The sequence below is a fragment of the Montipora foliosa genome, chromosome 5 (genome assembly GCF_036669935.1).
Source record: "Montipora foliosa isolate CH-2021 chromosome 5, ASM3666993v2, whole genome shotgun sequence".
Taxonomy (NCBI): Eukaryota; Metazoa; Cnidaria; class Anthozoa; order Scleractinia; family Acroporidae; genus Montipora; species Montipora foliosa.
In genome coordinates, this window is record NC_090873.1 from 4485327 (window position 1) to 4502826 (window position 17500).

General features: G+C 38.0%; 1 protein-coding gene across 2 annotated transcripts in view; it reads left to right on the forward strand.

The window, feature by feature from the left end:
* The window catches only part of LOC138003441 (uncharacterized), a 37002-nt gene that overhangs the window by 1534 nt on the left and 17968 nt on the right, over window positions 1-17500 (forward strand). For both annotated transcript variants that reach the window (XM_068849514.1, XM_068849513.1), the window contains 5 exons: window positions 752-820; window positions 6275-6370; window positions 8099-8194; window positions 9923-10018; window positions 11746-11841. In XM_068849514.1, the coding sequence (XP_068705615.1) occupies window positions 752-820; window positions 6275-6370; window positions 8099-8194; window positions 9923-10018; window positions 11746-11841 (453 nt within the window). The remainder of the gene's footprint in view (window positions 1-751; window positions 821-6274; window positions 6371-8098; window positions 8195-9922; window positions 10019-11745; window positions 11842-17500) is intronic.

Sequence of the window (17500 nt, forward strand, 5' to 3'; positions counted from 1 at the left end):
AATCAAACAAGTATGACACGTTGCACTTTTCAATGATCTTTCACGTTAAAAATTTCCTTATTGCGACGGTGCTAAGAAGGCAATATATGTCGTTTTTTCTGGCTCTATAATGTCAATAAAAACCATGCTGGTCACTTTCTACTTGTTGATTAAGCACTGTTCGCCATTGTTAAGTCCCAAAAAATTGGCTTTCATTACATATGTGATCCCATGATTGGAAACGACAATAGCTTAAATTAAGCAACATGTAATGCCGTAAATTTTGGTACACAGGGTTATTTGGGCCAATGAGTCTGCTGTAAATTTTTCTCATTTTGGTATATTTACAATCTTGGACAAAACTCGTTGGGAAAATGTGACACTCTAATTTGTCTGTGCGATAAAGAGTAAATTCTTCCTACTGTCCCCCCTCCCCCCATTCCAATGTTGTTTTAAAAAGCGACCAAAGGCTTGCACAGTATTTTGCATGACATTACCAACATTGGTATGGGGGGAAGGGGGGAAGGACCAAGATATTTTGTGAGTGCGTGCCAAATGATGCTTAAGCTAGAATTTTTCCCAAGAGTTTTGTCCAAGATTGTAGCTGATACTAAGATCAGATTTTTATCCATGTAGTGCAAGTTACTGTACATGTACAGTAATAATTTAAGGAAAGGGGATACATTTCCATTCATTACCAGTGTTGCAAATAGCATTTCTGTAGGTACATGTATGCATCCTCCAATGATTGTCATCTTTCTTTTCTGATCAGATAATTTGCTATCTTGTAAAGAAAAAAGAGGAAGTGTTGGAACTCAGACTAACAAACCTGTTGAACAAGGTAATGGACGATAATTAACTGCAGTTCTGAAGGTAATAAAAAGTAATGGAAATGATGATAATAGCACCTATACTAATTGGATAATTATAAGTAACTGACTAAGAGATTTCTTTGTACACTAATCACACAAGTTATTGCAACTTGATCTTTTTGAATTATTGTTACTAATCCAACACTCACGCTTCTGCAATGGTGTGTGTTCCAGTTAATGGTGGCTTCTAAGAGAAAGTCCCATGTGGTCACATTTCGAATGCTTTTGAATCTTGTCAACCTTATCCCTAATTTGTAAGACACATTGTACAATGCTCTACACTGTATCTACTCTATGTCTTTCATTTATACTGTCTTGTTGTAATGTTTGGCAGTTTAAAGTCATTTCAAACCGATGCAAAAGTCTGTCTCTGTCTTTTAAAATTTGTTGAGTATAGCACTTGCAACATAGCAATGCCATCCAGAATTTAATTAATGAATACAGTATTTCATGTTTCCAAACCTACAGATATGTAACAGAAGAAAAACATGCAGAACTAGAAAAACAAATTTAAAATTATGAGAACACAAACTTGTGCTCAGACCCCACACTACACAACCTCCTCCCAAATAAATAAGGAGACACGTTAGGGTTGCAGTTATCAAAGGTTAATATGTAAATGTCCTAACATGGTTAAATGGCCTTGTTGGGTAAAACAGCGACTGTTCTGATAATAATCCTGGAGCCACAATGGCTCTTCCTGTTTGTGTTGCAGCCTCACTGACACTGTCACCCTCATCTCTGGCCATGCTGTGGCTCTTGTTATTTGAAAAATAGAAAGAACAGAAAATAGAAGAGAAATAGAAATAGTGGTGTTGCTGACAACATTTTCTGTGAACCTGAAGTCAAGCCGTGTTTCGCGGGGTTAGTGTTAGGATGGGAGACCAAAACAATAAACCCCTCATAAAAAACAAAAACATCTGACCGAAAATACTACTAAAGTATTAACGCTAACAAATGCGAACTCAGCAAGGTACAGATCCTGTTAGCTTGCTTTATGCAAAACAAATATTGATGAAAAAGCAAATAACTATTGATAAGAAAGAGCAGAAGGAAGTTTCCCGGACGGTTGATCGAGAATAAAATATTTACGACATGGAAACAACATTAATTTTGAACCGTGAATATAGAATATAAAAAGTTACGATCAGCGACAAACATTTTGGGAGATTTTTGCTACGTTCAAGTAAATTGCAAAATCGAAAGTGACATGGCCGGAATTCAGCGGGCGCCGTGATTAAGTTACCGCGGCATGTTTACTCGCCAAACAGTGAAGCATCTGTGTCAAATGATGGCAAGATACCGGGTTTTTGTAAGTTTCTTTTTCTGTCAAGTGTTATAAAGTTTGACAATGAAATGAGCGAAGTCAAAACAAAGATCACAATCGCCCAACTCTTATTTATGCAAAGTCAAAATTTACTCTCCAAGACGCGTACGACGTTATTTATCACCAGGTAATTCCATCATTTTGGAAATAGCAGCTACTTTATTATTCATCTGCGTCACAAGTTTTCACTGATTTTGGGGCTCATTTTGTTGAAACTCAAGCACGCTTCCAACAGGTCTGTGAACCCTTCCTGCGTACAGAGCAATACTAAAAAACTTCTCCCATATCACATTTCAACCTTAAGCTCGAAAATTCAATACACAACATGATATTATAATTCACAAAGGCAGAAAATACCACAGAATCCCTTTCCAGCGAAAATTTTATTGAAACAAACAACATATTTGCTCTTAGAGGCGAAAACCTCTTCCTATTTCATTGCGTGCGTGAAGACAAGAAACTCAATTGTGTCAAATTACCATGTACTTCAGGTGAATACTGCTCACTTTGATTTCGTCTCGACGGGCGATAGATTGTTGTCGAAGTCCAGTACTCGTCGCTTTTGAGATTCATGCCTAGTTTATCCAACTGATTTTCTATTATTGAGCTCCATAAGGGTATATTTTGTTTAAGGATCCACTAAAACGCCATTCGCGTTGCATGACTTTCGACGCCATTGCAGGCTAAGTTAATGATTCTACTGTGTCCACCAGAGAAATCTACGCAGTTCCACTACCCTCTCGATCCTAAGAAAATATGCGCAAAAGGCTCTATGCACAAAGACACCACTCACCAGGGGAGTAACAGGCAAGACTTTTACCGACACGGAAAAAAATACTAAAACGGAAATCTACCTATTTTCCGACTGGGTTTCCCATAGGGCAACCCAGTAAAAACCCACGAAATGAAACCGAGATTCCGACTGGGTTTGGCAACCCAGTAATTATGCACATGCTAATTATTCTGTTTCAAACGCAATGAAATGTGACACGTGTGTGAAACGCAATGAAACGCTGTTTTTTGAAACGCATTTGAAACATGTTTGAAAGTGTTTGAAATGCGTTTAAATTTGTTTGAAACACTCAGTGTTTTGAAATGCGTTTGGGAAGAATTAGTTTACGCATCCTTTTCATCTGGATGGTCACATTTCTTAAGGACGGACGCCTCCAACAGTGGAATCGGTGCAGTATTAATGCAGAAACATGATGAGAAGTTGTTTCCTGTTTGCTACGCAAGCAAGAAATTGACAGGTGCAGAAAGAAACTACTACACAATTGAGAAAGAATACCTAGCGATTGTATGGAGTATCAAGAGATTTCATCTTAATTTGTGCGGAGTTTCTTTTGTTCTTCAGATGGACCATGTTTGTTTAGGATAAATTGAGAAAATTTCTTCTGAAAGGGGGTTATGTTACAAAAAGTAGCATTGCGTGACTAGCATTACTTTCTAGAAGCTTCCCGAGAGTTCGTAGTTTGTTTATTTTTAGGCTCGTGCGTAAGCATTTCTAAATCGGTGTGTTATGTAATCTTTCTATAATTAGATTGTTAACTGTTTTAGAAAGTTCTAGAATCTCATTGTGAAAGTATATAAGTGGACAGAGTTGCCATTAGCCGTGTTTAGTCAAGTGTACATGTGACAGAAGCAGTATTTATTCAAGTTGGCGGAGGCTGTGTAATTTTATCAAGTTACGTGATGTTTAGAGTTTTACCTCGTGGTTACAGCTACGTTCATTTTGGAATAAATCTTGTTGTGTTCCGACAACCCTGCGTTCAGTTTAGTTTGCAATGAACCTCATCAACGCTTGGCTTTGGATAGTGATGGCGTTTGATGGCTGAATTCAAGTCCCTTGGATCTAGACAAATGTGCAGTTGCCATTGCCTTTCTCAACAATCACCATCTAGCTAACCCAATCTGTCGGCTCATCAATTTTTTCGATGACATCCAGCTTGCACATGCGTTCCAGTTCAGCTTTGAGTTTCTCCATTAGTGAGATCGGTATCTTATGTGGTGGGTGAATCGCTGGTATGGCGCTAGGATCAATGTTAATGTGAGAATCCCCTTTCAAGCATCCCACCTCTCCAAACATGTCTTTGTAATCTTGAATGAAGTCTGGCTCATTGGCGTCCACTGCCCAAACATGCTTTGTTAGATAAAGATCAACGCATTTCTGAAGTCCCAACAGTGGCAGAGACGTAGTGTCAGCAATGATGAAGGGAACCAAATGGATTGTATTGTTGTGAGTCATTTCAAGGGTGCACTTTCCCATAACTGGTACATGTACATGTATGTCCATTCCATTGTACGCTGTAAGTCTTGTGTGGGTCCTATCAATGGGGGGCTTAGTAGATAATCTCTTCAGTGTTGATACTGTGAGAACATTTGCTTGTGCACCGGTATCCATCTTGAATTGTGTTACATGTACACTATCATTTGATCTTAGGGAGATTATTCAATTGCAATTGTCGTTCTTCGCGTTGTTGAGTGTGTTGACATCATAGTTTTAATCAGATGACAGAATTCCTATGAATATGTGATCCACATTTTCTGCTGTGCCACAAGCATCATTGGATTGGCCTTTAGCTGAGTAATGTACCTTGCATGGTGTTGATAGGCATACAGCAGCGAAATGGTTTAGTTTATGGTATTTTGAGCATGTTTTCCCGTAAGCAGGGCATTTTCCTCTTTGATGTAAACTCCCGCAGTACTTGCATTGATTTGTAGTTGGTGATGAACTACATGTAGAATTAAGCTGATTTCCTTTTTTGCGAGGAGCGTTTAGCGCATCAACAGTGGTCTCATTTCTTGCTTCCGGTCGTCAGTGCATGTTTCTTTGTTGTCTCAGATGCTTGGCCAATTGTAATTGCCATACATGTATCTAGCATGAAATCGTCGGTACGTAAAAGTTTCTCCCTTAGTTGGTTGTCTTCTACTCCGATTATGATCATGCCCTTGATCAAAGAATGCTTGAGTTTGCCAAATTCACATTGAGCACTTCGTCGCTTGAGATCTGTCACAAATTGATCAAACGATACGCCATCATGTTATTTATGAGTTAAGAAGTTGTGTCTTACTAGCGTAATATTCTTTCTTGCCTTGCAGTATGCTTCAAATCTTTCAATCCCCGGCTTTAGCTTCTGATCATTTTATCTTCCTCATTGGAAAACGTAAAAGTATTGTAGATTTCAAGGCATGGTTCCCAACACATGCTTACTCCTTGGGAATATCGGGATTTAATGCGAAACAAGTTCATGCCAACACAAATCTTCAGTGGACCTGCCATCAATGTTTAATATCAGTGCTGCCTTTCCATGCATGCCCAGAACTGGACTAGTCCACTGAATCAGAAACTGCTTTTCAAGAATTTCAAGATAACAAAATCCAGGAGATCTTGAATGCAAGTAACAACCATCTCAAAATTATGCACCTAAATACTCAAGCAATGTTGCCCATCTTTAATGAGTTTCTCTTAACAAGGTCATGTGTTCAAACCAAGTTGAAGTCCTGAATTTTTCAGGCTTCTCTACACAATTGCAAAAATTGCGTTCATAACTGCATGGAACATAGCTTCACTTGATTTCATATCTGCATTTCATCGTTGATTCATTCCTCACAGGATTATTAGAACTCACAAATGACCAGCTACCAACATCAGTGGCTTCATAGCTAAGTTGGTTAGAGCGTTGCACCGTCCGGTATTGCGAGGTCATGTGTTCAAACCCCGTTGAAGTCCTGAATTTTTCAGGCTTCTCTACGCAATTGCAAAAATTGCGTTCATAACTGCAAAGATCATAGCTTCACTTGATTTCATATCCGCAGTTCATATGTGATCCATTTCATATAACATTTCATCGTTATATAATTATGATAATAGTAAAAAATAACAATAACTATACAGTCATGTACAATTGAAGATTTATGAAAAGTAAAAAATGATTCCATATGTCTACCATTTTTTAATAGGATACAAATTTCTGGTCATGCAGTTCCTCTAATCATTTAAGGGTTGGGGATGGATTTCAGTTCATTGCTATGTAGTGTTCTGAATAGCATTTTCTTTGTATCCTCTAATGATCATCTTTTTTCTTTTATTATCTAGACACTTTGTCAGATTCAGGAAAAGGACAACCAACAACTTCTTTGGATCACCCTTCAGTATCTGTAGATGGAATGAACATCAAGCGATCTGTTGAAGGTAAGGCATAAAAACTACCTGCAGTCCGTGTGGTGATAAATGATAATAGCAATAATTATTATTAATGTTAATAAAATAATTGTACCAAATCTCCTCTAGCGCCTATAAAAGTTGAGTCACAACTACCGTAATCAGTTTTGCCAATGTGCGAGCCAAACGTGCGAGCCATGGCTGCGAGCCATGCGAACCAAGAAGCGAGCCATGCGAGTCATGGCTGCGAGCCATGCGAGCCATGACTGCGAGTCACACAATTATTGAAAGCTAACCGTTTTAAAATGGGTGCTTAGACTTGATAACTGTTTATCAGTGCTATTTGAAATGGGTGCTTAGACTTAAATGCGAAATTCGCATGACTCGCATGGCTCGCTGGCTCGCAGATTGTCATTACCCTACCGTAATTGACAAAAATATCTCTTTATAGACCCGGATCACTGTGTTCTACTCCAATTATGATCATGCCCTTGATCAAAGAATGCTTGAGTTTGCCAAATTCACATTGAGCACTTCGTTGCTTGATATCTGTCACAAATTGATCAAACCATACTCCGTCATGTTATTTATGAGTTAAGAAGTTGTGTCTTACTAGCGTAATATTCTTTCTTGGCTTGCAGTATGCTTCAAATCTTTCCATCCCCGGCGTTAGCTTCATTTTATCTTCCTCATTGGAAAACGTAAAAGTATTGTAGATTTCAAGGCATGGTTTCCCAACACACGCTTACTCGTGTAGAATGTTTGGGAATATCGAGATTTAATGCGAAATCTTGAGTGGACCTGCCTTCAATGTTTAATATCAGTGCTGCCTTTCCATGCATGGCCAGAATTGGAATCGTCCACTGAATCAGAAACTGCTTTTCAAGAATTTAGAGATGACAAAATCCAGGAGATCTTGAATGCAAGTAACAACCATCTCAAATTTATGCACCTAAATACTCAAGCAATGTTGCCCACTTTTAATGAGTTTCTCTTAACAATGACGCTCTAACCAACTGAGCTACACGTACAGTGTATCAAGCCTCTGACATTGGAAACTGGTCATTTGTGAGTTCTAATAATCCTGTGAGGAATGAATCAACAATGAAATGTTATATGAAATGGATCATATATTGCAAAGTCACTGGTTCAAACCACGTTGAAGTCCTGAATTTTTCAGGCTTCTCTACACAATTGCAAAAATTGTGTTCATAACTGCATGGAACATAGCTTCACTTGATTTTATATCTGCATTTCATCGTTGATTCATTCCTCACAGGATTATTAGAACTCACAAATGACCAGCTACCAACATCAGTGGCTTCATAGCTAAGTTGGTTAGAGCGTCGCACCGTCCGGTATTGTGAGGTCATGTGTTCAAACCCCGTTGAAGTCCTGAATTTTTCAGGCTTCTCTACGCAATTGCAAAAATTGCGTTCATAACTGCAAAGATCATAGCTTCACTTGATTTCATATCCGCAGTTCATATGTGATCCATTTCATATAACATTTCATCGTTATATAATTATGATAATAGTAAAAAATAACAATAACTATACATGTACAATTGAAAATTTATGAAAAGTAAAAAATGATTCCATATGTCTACCATTTTTTAATAGGATACAAATTTCTGGTCATGCAGTTCCTCTAATCATTTAAGGGTTGGGGATGGATTTCAGTTCATTGCTATGTAGTGTTCTGAATAGCATTTTCTTTGTATCCTCTAATGATCGTCTTTTTTCTTTTATTATCTAGACACTTTGTCAGATTCAGGAAAAGGACAACCAACAACTTCTTTGGATCACCCTTCAGTATCTGTAGATGGAATGAACATCAAGCGATCTGTTGAAGGTAAGGCATAAAAACTACCTGCAGTCCGTGTGGTGATAAATGATAATAGCAATAATTATTATTAATGTTAATAAAATAATTGTACCAAATCTCCTCTAGCGCCTATAAAAGTTGAGTCACAACTACCGTAATCAGTTTTGCCAATGTGCGAGCCAAACGTGCGAGCCATGGCTGCGAGCCATGCGAACCAAGAAGCGAGCCATGCGAGTCATGGCTGCGAGCCATGCGAGCCATGACTGCGAGTCACACAATTATTGAAAGCTAACCGTTTTAAAATGGGTGCTTAGACTTGATAACTGTTTATCAGTGCTATTTGAAATGGGTGCTTAGACTTAAATGCGAAATTCGCATGACTCGCATGGCTCGCTGGCTCGCAGATTGTCATTACGCTACCGTAATTGACAAAAATATCTCTTTATAGACCCGGATCACTGTGTTCTACTCCAATTATGATCATGCCCTTGATCAAAGAATGCTTGAGTTTGCCAAATTCACATTGAGCACTTCGTTGCTTGATATCTGTCACAAATTGATCAAACCATACTCCGTCATGTTATTTATGAGTTAAGAAGTTGTGTCTTACTAGCGTAATATTCTTTCTTGGCTTGCAGTATGCTTCAAATCTTTCCATCCCCGGCGTTAGTTTCATTTTATCTTCCTCATTGGAAAACGTAAAAGTATTGTAGATTTCAAGGCATGGTTTCCCAACACACGCTTACTCGTGTAGAATGTTTGGAAATATCGAGATTTAATGCGAAATCTTGAGTGGACCTGCCTTCAATGTTTAATATCAGTGCTGCCTTTCCATGCATGGCCAGAATTGGAATTGTCCACTGAATCAGAAACTGCTTTTCAAGAATTTAGAGATGACAAAATCCAGGAGATCTTGAATGCAAGTATCAACCATCTCAAATTTATGCACCTAAATACTCAAGCAATGTTGCCCACTTTTAATGAGTTTCTCTTAACAATGACGCTCTAACCAACTGAGCTACACGTACAGTGTATCAAGCCTCTGACATTGGGAACTGGTCATTTGTGAGTTCTAATAATCCTGTGAGGAATGAATCAACAATGAAATGTTATATGAAATGGATCATATATTGCAATGTCACTGGTTCAAACCACGTTGAAGTCCTGAATTTTTCAGGCTTCTCTACACAATTGCAAAAATTGCGTTCATAACTGCATGGAACATAGCTTCACTTGATTTTATATCTGCATTTCATCGTTGATTCATTCCTCACAGGATTATTAGAACTCACAAATGACCAGCTACCAACATCAGTGGCTTCATAGCTAAGTTGGTTAGAGCGTCGCACCGTCCGGTATTGCGAGGTCATGTGTTCAAACCCCGTTGAAGTCCTGAATTTTTCAGGCTTCTCTACGCAATTGCAAAAATTGCGTTCATAACTGCAAAGATCATAGCTTCACTTGATTTCATATCCGCAGTTCATATGTGATCCATTTCATATAACATTTCATCGTTATATAATTATGATAATAGTAAAAAATAACAATAACTATACATGTACAATTGAAAATTTATGAAAAGTAAAAAATGATTCCATATGTCTACCATTTTTTAATAGGATACAAATTTCTGGTCATGCAGTTCCTCTAATCATTTAAGGGTTGGGGATGGATTTCAGTTCATTGCTATGTAGTGTTCTGAATAGCATTTTCTTTGTATCCTCTAATGATCGTCTTTTTTCTTTTATTATCTAGACACTTTGTCAGATTCAGGAAAAGGACAACCAACAACTTCTTTGGATCACCCTTCAGTATCTGTAGATGGAATGAACATCAAGCGATCTGTTGAAGGTAAGGCATAAAACTACCTGCAGTCCGTGTGGTGATAAATGATAATAGCAATAATTATTATTAATGTTAATAAAATAATTGTACCAAATCTCCTCTAGCGCCTATAAAAGTTGAGTCACAACTACCGTAATCAGTTTTGCCAATGTGCGAGCCAAACGTGCGAGCCATGGCTGCGAGCCATGCGAACCAAGAAGCGAGCCATGCGAGTCATGGCTGCGAGCCATGCGAGCCATGACTGCGAGTCACACAATTATTGAAAGCTAACCGTTTTAAAATGGGTGCTTAGACTTGATAACTGTTTATCAGTGCTATTTGAAATGGGTGCTTAGACTTAAATGCGAAATTCGCATGACTCGCATGGCTCGCTGGCTCGCAGATTGTCATTACGCTACCGTAATTGACAAAAATATCTCTTTATAGACCCGGATCACTGTGTTCTACTCCAATTATGATCATGCCCTTGATCAAAGAATGCTTGAGTTTGCCAAATTCACATTGAGCACTTCGTTGCTTGATATCTGTCACAAATTGATCAAACCATACTCCGTCATGTTATTTATGAGTTAAGAAGTTGTGTCTTACTAGCGTAATATTCTTTCTTGGCTTGCAGTATGCTTCAAATCTTTCCATCCCCGGCGTTAGTTTCATTTTATCTTCCTCATTGGAAAACGTAAAAGTATTGTAGATTTCAAGGCATGGTTTCCCAACACACGCTTACTCGTGTAGAATGTTTGGGAATATCGAGATTTAATGCGAAATCTTGAGTGGACCTGCCTTCAATGTTTAATATCAGTGCTGCCTTTCCATGCATGGCCAGAATTGGAATTGTCCACTGAATCAGAAACTGCTTTTCAAGAATTTAGAGATGACAAAATCCAGGAGATCTTGAATGCAAGTATCAACCATCTCAAATTTATGCACCTAAATACTCAAGCAATGTTGCCCACTTTTAATGAGTTTCTCTTAACAATGACGCTCTAACCAACTGAGCTACACGTACAGTGTATCAAGCCTCTGACATTGGGAACTGGTCATTTGTGAGTTCTAATAATCCTGTGAGGAATGAATCAACAATGAAATGTTATATGAAATGGATCATATATTGCAATGTCACTGGTTCAAACCACGTTGAAGTCCTGAATTTTTCAGGCTTCTCTACACAATTGCAAAAATTGCGTTCATAACTGCATGGAACATAGCTTCACTTGATTTTATATCTGCATTTCATCGTTGATTCATTCCTCACAGGATTATTAGAACTCACAAATGACCAGCTACCAACATCAGTGGCTTCATAGCTAAGTTGGTTAGAGCGTCGCACCGTCCGGTATTGCGAGGTCATGTGTTCAAACCCCGTTGAAGTCCTGAATTTTTCAGGCTTCTCTACGCAATTGCAAAAATTGCGTTCATAACTGCAAAGATCATAGCTTCACTTGATTTCATATCCGCAGTTCATATGTGATCCATTTCATATAACATTTCATCGTTATATAATTATGATAATAGTAAAAAATAACAATAACTATACATGTACAATTGAAAATTTATGAAAAGTAAAAAATGATTCCATATGTCTACCATTTTTTAATAGGATACAAATTTCTGGTCATGCAGTTCCTCTAATCATTTAAGGGTTGGGGATGGATTTCAGTTCATTGCTATGTAGTGTTCTGAATAGCATTTTCTTTGTATCCTCTAGTGATCGTCTTTTTTCTTTTATTATCTAGACACTTTGTCAGATTCAGGAAAAGGACAACCAACAACTTCTTTGGATCACCCTTCAGTATCTGTAGATGGAATGAACATCAAGCGATCTGTTGAAGGTAAGGCATAAAAACTACCTGCAGTCCGTGTGGTGATAAATGATAATAGCAATAATTATTATTAATGTTAATAAAATAATTGTACCAAATCTCCTCTAGCGCCTATAAAAGTGTAGTCACAACTACCGTAATTGACAAAAATATCTCTTTATAGACCCGGATCACTGTGTTCTACTCCAATTATGATCATGCCCTTGATCAAAGAATGCTTGAGTTTGCCAAATTCACATTGAGCACTTCGTTGCTTGAGATCTGTCACAAATTGATCAAACCATACGTTGTCATGTTATTTATGAGTTAAGAAGTTGTGTCTTACTAGCGTAATATTCTTTCTTGGCTTGCAGTATGCTTCAAATCTTTCCATCCCCGGCGTTAGCTTCATTTTATCTTCCTCATTGGAAAACGTAAAAGTATTGTAGATTTCAAGGCATGGTTTCCCAACACACGCTTACTCATGTACAATGTTTGGGAATATCGAGTTTTAATGCGAAATCTTGAGTGGACCTGCCTTCACACGCCGGGCTGGGGCGCGCCTAAAATTGGCAAGTTTTCTGTCAGCGGTGTTTCAGGTTTCAAATTTCAAAATGGCCGCTCTTTAGTCTGCATAGATTTGCATCGATTTGCATACTTAAAAGCTGAATATCTTATGACATGGACCGCTATGATCTGTGGGACGGAGGAAAGCACATGGTAATTTTGATGTTGACAGGTCGGCCATTTTTCGATTGTCATTCAGTCAAACCGTGGAGTATACTTCTGCATTTTTCGTTGACTGTGTGGTACCGAGCGGAGGTAAGTCCATTTCTTCGTATTTGATAAACTTGAGCCGTTCATTAATTTCCTTCATTTTTTCCGAGGAATTCAAAACGATAGATACCTCATAAAATTATTTGTGTATTGAATTCTAAAATTCTTTCTTGCTTTGTAGGTGTCCTGCCTCGAAAAAATGGAACCGCATGCTAGGCTGTACGTGGGATTGAAATCGGCACGCTCGTTAGACCGCAGTAACTACTTTTGATCAGCGAATCAAACAACCATAAACAGCAATGGGTGAAAAGGGAAGGCAAAACAACAGAAGCACAAAAACTAGTGCGAAGTACTGCTTCCCGATTGGCAAATTAGCGACTAGAAGAAAGGAACTACGAGAAGTTTACCTTGACAACTGCCAAAGCCTTCAAGAAGAAAATAGTAAAGTCGATCGTGTGAGCAACAGAGTAAGTTTTGCCTTGATAAGCTTAGTAAATATTAAAATATCACTAACTTAATTTGTTAGACTGGTTGATTATTGTTTGAGTGCCACTAATTTTGATTGCCTTGAATTTAGTTGTTGGCCCTACAACAGGGCTAGTTATATTGATAATCATTTAGTTTGGCCTGTGTTGTCAGATGTAGGCAGCCTTATGAAAATGTGACTAGATCTGCAAAGTATTTGAATCTGACAAATAATCATTGTGGGACCATGTGTACTAAAGGCTTCCGCAGTCAAGTGTCCATCGATACCCTCAATCAATACTCTTGATCGGTACTCGACTGACACGACAATGACGCTTCAGTTGACACTCGACTGACATCTTGGTTGACAGTCAGTGGGGAGTCCACTATACAGGCAATTTTTGATCAATGCACCGTAGACGGTTGACACTCGCCCGACTATCCACCACCTATTGATCAAATATTGACTGTGTGTTGATCAAGTGTCAAATAGAATGTCAACCAAGTATCCATTGGGATGTTGATCAAGGGTATTGATCGAGGGTATCGATCGACACTGGATCATGGGTGCCTTTTAATACACATGATCTGCAATGGGTTACAAAATTGGTGGAGGTAAGAGTTTCCTCAGTTGCTGACCAGAAAAATTATTTTACCATACTCTTGTAAGGATTACTTATTTTCAATTTTTTTTTGCCAGATAATGTATTAAATATTCATCAAAAAACAAGTTAATTGCATGATTTTAATTTTCAGATCAAAAGATGCCAATCCAAGGTATCAGAACTTGAATTAGTGAGGGTCCCCTCAAGACAAGCTCTTTCTGAGACGAAAAGGAAGAGACGAATGAAGCTAAGAAGAAAGGCACCTTCACTGATCCAGCCAGGAAACTCAGAGCAGCTTCAAGATAGGTTCGTGAGGCCACGGACTTCACGAAAACAGAACCATTGCATAATTCAAACAATGCTTGGCAGTATATCCATTGTTTACTTTTGGAGGAAGCAATTTCACGAAGTGACATTCCTGTGGCAGGTTGTGATGTATCAACCCTGCCTAATGAAACTCCACTTAAAAAATTCATGCTTTCAGTTAAGAATGAAGTTGGTGCATCTAGACTATATAAGAAGCTAAACAAGTGGCTCAAGGAAGGCAGAAAAAAGAAATTTGAATATCGTTTCACTGGGAAAGAAACCAAATGCTTTTGCCACAAATTTATGTTCTTTATTGATTCCCTAAGCAGAGAAAATGACACTGGGCCTGAATTACTTCGACTTGTTTCAATTGCATTTGCTGCCCTTCAATTGCGTGACGCAGTGTCAAAATTCAGTAGAGTTGAAACTGATGAAGCAATTTGCCAAGAGCTAGAGGTTCACTGCCAGTTATTCTTTAACACCTGTTCCCTTTTACTGAAATCAGTTAATCCTACAGTTTGGACTGTGGGATATGCAATTCCATTTCACAACAAAGCATTATTTAAAGAATTTGGATTGGGATTAGGCATTAACACAATGCAAGGCCGCGAGGCTAAACATGTAACCCTGTCATCATTTGCACGGCACGCTACCCTCACAACTCGCTGGAGGTTAGTTATGCGCCATGAGTACATTAGCTCTATCTGGCTTAGAAAAACAGACCCATTCCACTTTCGTTATGTCAAGTGCAAGGACAAGTACACACCTAAAGAGGCTCACCTCCCTGGGTTTTGTTACTGTGGTTTTAAAATGGGTGAAAACCAAGCAAAATGTGTTTATTGTTCATCAAGCCTTTATAAGGCTGTTTATAGATCTGCACACAATGCAGAACTTGATAAAGAAATCTGCAACATGCTCAGTGTATTTTTCTAGCGATTTCAGCCTCACGTTCTGCTTTCCAAGCAGATTTGCAGCATGCTTATTGCGAAACTTCTTGCAAAACCTCACTGGACTTTTTATTCTTACATTTGTATTTTTGGGAGCAACATTATGAGACAGAATTGTCAATTTCACTCATTGTTGAACACAACTTATAAATTATTAGTGTTGGAGCTTAATTAATAATAACATATTTCATTGCTTTCTTGGTTTGACAACCGATGTAAACATTATAACATGTCAATTATGAAACTTTTGATCAATATTCTTTCAGAATGTTCATGGATTGTTTCTTATCAATAAACTTTGTTGTAAAGAAAAAGTCTGTCTATGATTAATTTACTCAGGAAAGCAATGTAGCTCTCATCATTTATTGGCAGGGAGGGCTGGGAGCAACATTATGAGACAGAATTGTCAATTTCACTCATTGTTGAACACAACTTATAAATTATTAGTGTTTGAGCTTAACATATTTCATTGCTTTCTTGGTTTGACAACTGATGTAAACATTATAACATGTCAATTATGAAACTTTTGATCAATATTCTTTCAGAATGTTCATGGATTGTTTCTTATCAATAAACTTTGTTGTAAAGAAAAAGTATGTTTATGATTATTTACTTAGGAAAGCAATGTAGCTCTCATCACTTATTGGCAGGGAGGGCTGGGAGCAACATTATGAGACAGAATTGTCAATTTCACTCATTCCATGTTGAACACAACTTGTAAATTATTAGTGTTGGAGCTTAACATACAATTGTATTTCATTGCTTTCTTGGTTTCAGTAGAGTTGAAACTGATGAAGCAATTTGCCAAGAGCTAGAGGTTCACTGCCAGTTATAAGTTATAAGTCTGTTTATGATTAATTTACTTAGAAAAGCAATGTAGTTCACATCATTTATTGGCAGGGAGGGCTGGTAAATGAAGAAAATCAGGACTGAGAACATTTTTGTGGGCAATAAACATTTCTTAACCCCATTCAATTTAGTAGATAGGCTGATAGTAAAAAAATATTGTGCAAAGTATACCTGACTGACTATTTACCCTCTTAGAAACATAATCACAAAAGTTAAGAATTAGCAGGATGAAAATAAAGGACTTTTTTTTTGTCCTTACAGACCTTAAAAAGAGGCCCTAAATAACTCCAGGCAGTATATTAAAATCAAACATTATACTGATGCCACAGACTAAATCCCTATATAGCAATAATTCACAATATTCAACCACGGTAAAAGGAATGTTGAGGAACACCTACTCTGTTCCAGTGGCCATAACTGAGAGACAAAGTAAGCATTTCTAGGTTCTTAGAGTACTTTATCTTTACTGGCCTGGCTGCATCGATCAACACTCGACTATATCCACCGTCTTGCTCCACTTTTATTAGCACTTCTGTCTTCTCCAGCTGACGTCGAAACTTGTTGCTCCAAGACATTATAAAACTGTTGAAATGATCTTCTTCTGTTATTATTAATTCCTCCACGTGATTAGTACTTCTGGTCACCTGTCCCCAGCCATAGGCAATAACAGTTGTCTTTAAGGTATCAAACAGCTCAAGTGGTAGGCTTCTTTTAAGTGTTATTCCCCAGGGGTTGCGAAGTGACGGAGAACGTTTCAGCATTCTACAGATGCTTTTATTCCACCTGTAAACCTCTCTTGCGAGCATTCTTGAGGGCTGTGCCAGATAAAACTTGTAACGTTGTTGTTCTGGAAACGTGTGGTGTTTAACTACGGCTCTTGAAAGCTTTAAAAGTTCATCGCCAATTTTTGTCGCTAAATTCTTATCTGGTGCATTAGCAATATAAGAAGTAACAGTATCGTGTATATTCACGATGAGTTCCGCCATATTGGATAAGTAAACAACACTTTTGCGAAAACCCGCTGAGCAAAAGTAGTTACTGCGGGCTAACGAGCGTGCCGATTTTAATCCCTCGCCAGCCCGGCGTGTCAATGTTTAATATCAGTGCTGCCTTTCCATGCATGCCCAGAATTGGAATCGTCCACTGAATCAGAAACTGCTTTTCAAGAATTTAGAGATGACAAAATCCAGGAGATCTTGAATGCAAGTAACAACCATCTCAAAATTATGCACCTAAATACTCAAGCAATGTTGCCCACCCTTAATGAGTTTCTCTTAACAAGGTCATGTGTTCAAACCACGTTGAAGTCCTGAATTTTTCAGGCTTCTCTACACAATTGCAAAAATTGCGTTCATAACTGCATGGAACATAGCTTCACTTGATTTCATATCTGCATTTCATCGTTGATTCATTCCTCACAGGATTATTAGAACTCACAAATGACCAGCTACCAACATCAGTGGCTTCATAGCTCAGTTGGTTAGAGCGTCGCACCATCCGGTATTGCGAGGTCATGTGTTCAAACCCCGTTGAAGTCCTGAATTTTTCAGGCTTCTCTACGCAATTGCAAAAATTGCGTTCATAACTGCAAAGATCATAGCTTCACTTGATTTCATATCCGCAGTTCATATGTGATCCATGTCATATAACATTTCATCGTTATATAATTATGATAATAGTAAAAAATAACAATAACTATACAATTGAAAATTTATGAAAAGTAAAAAATGATTCCATATG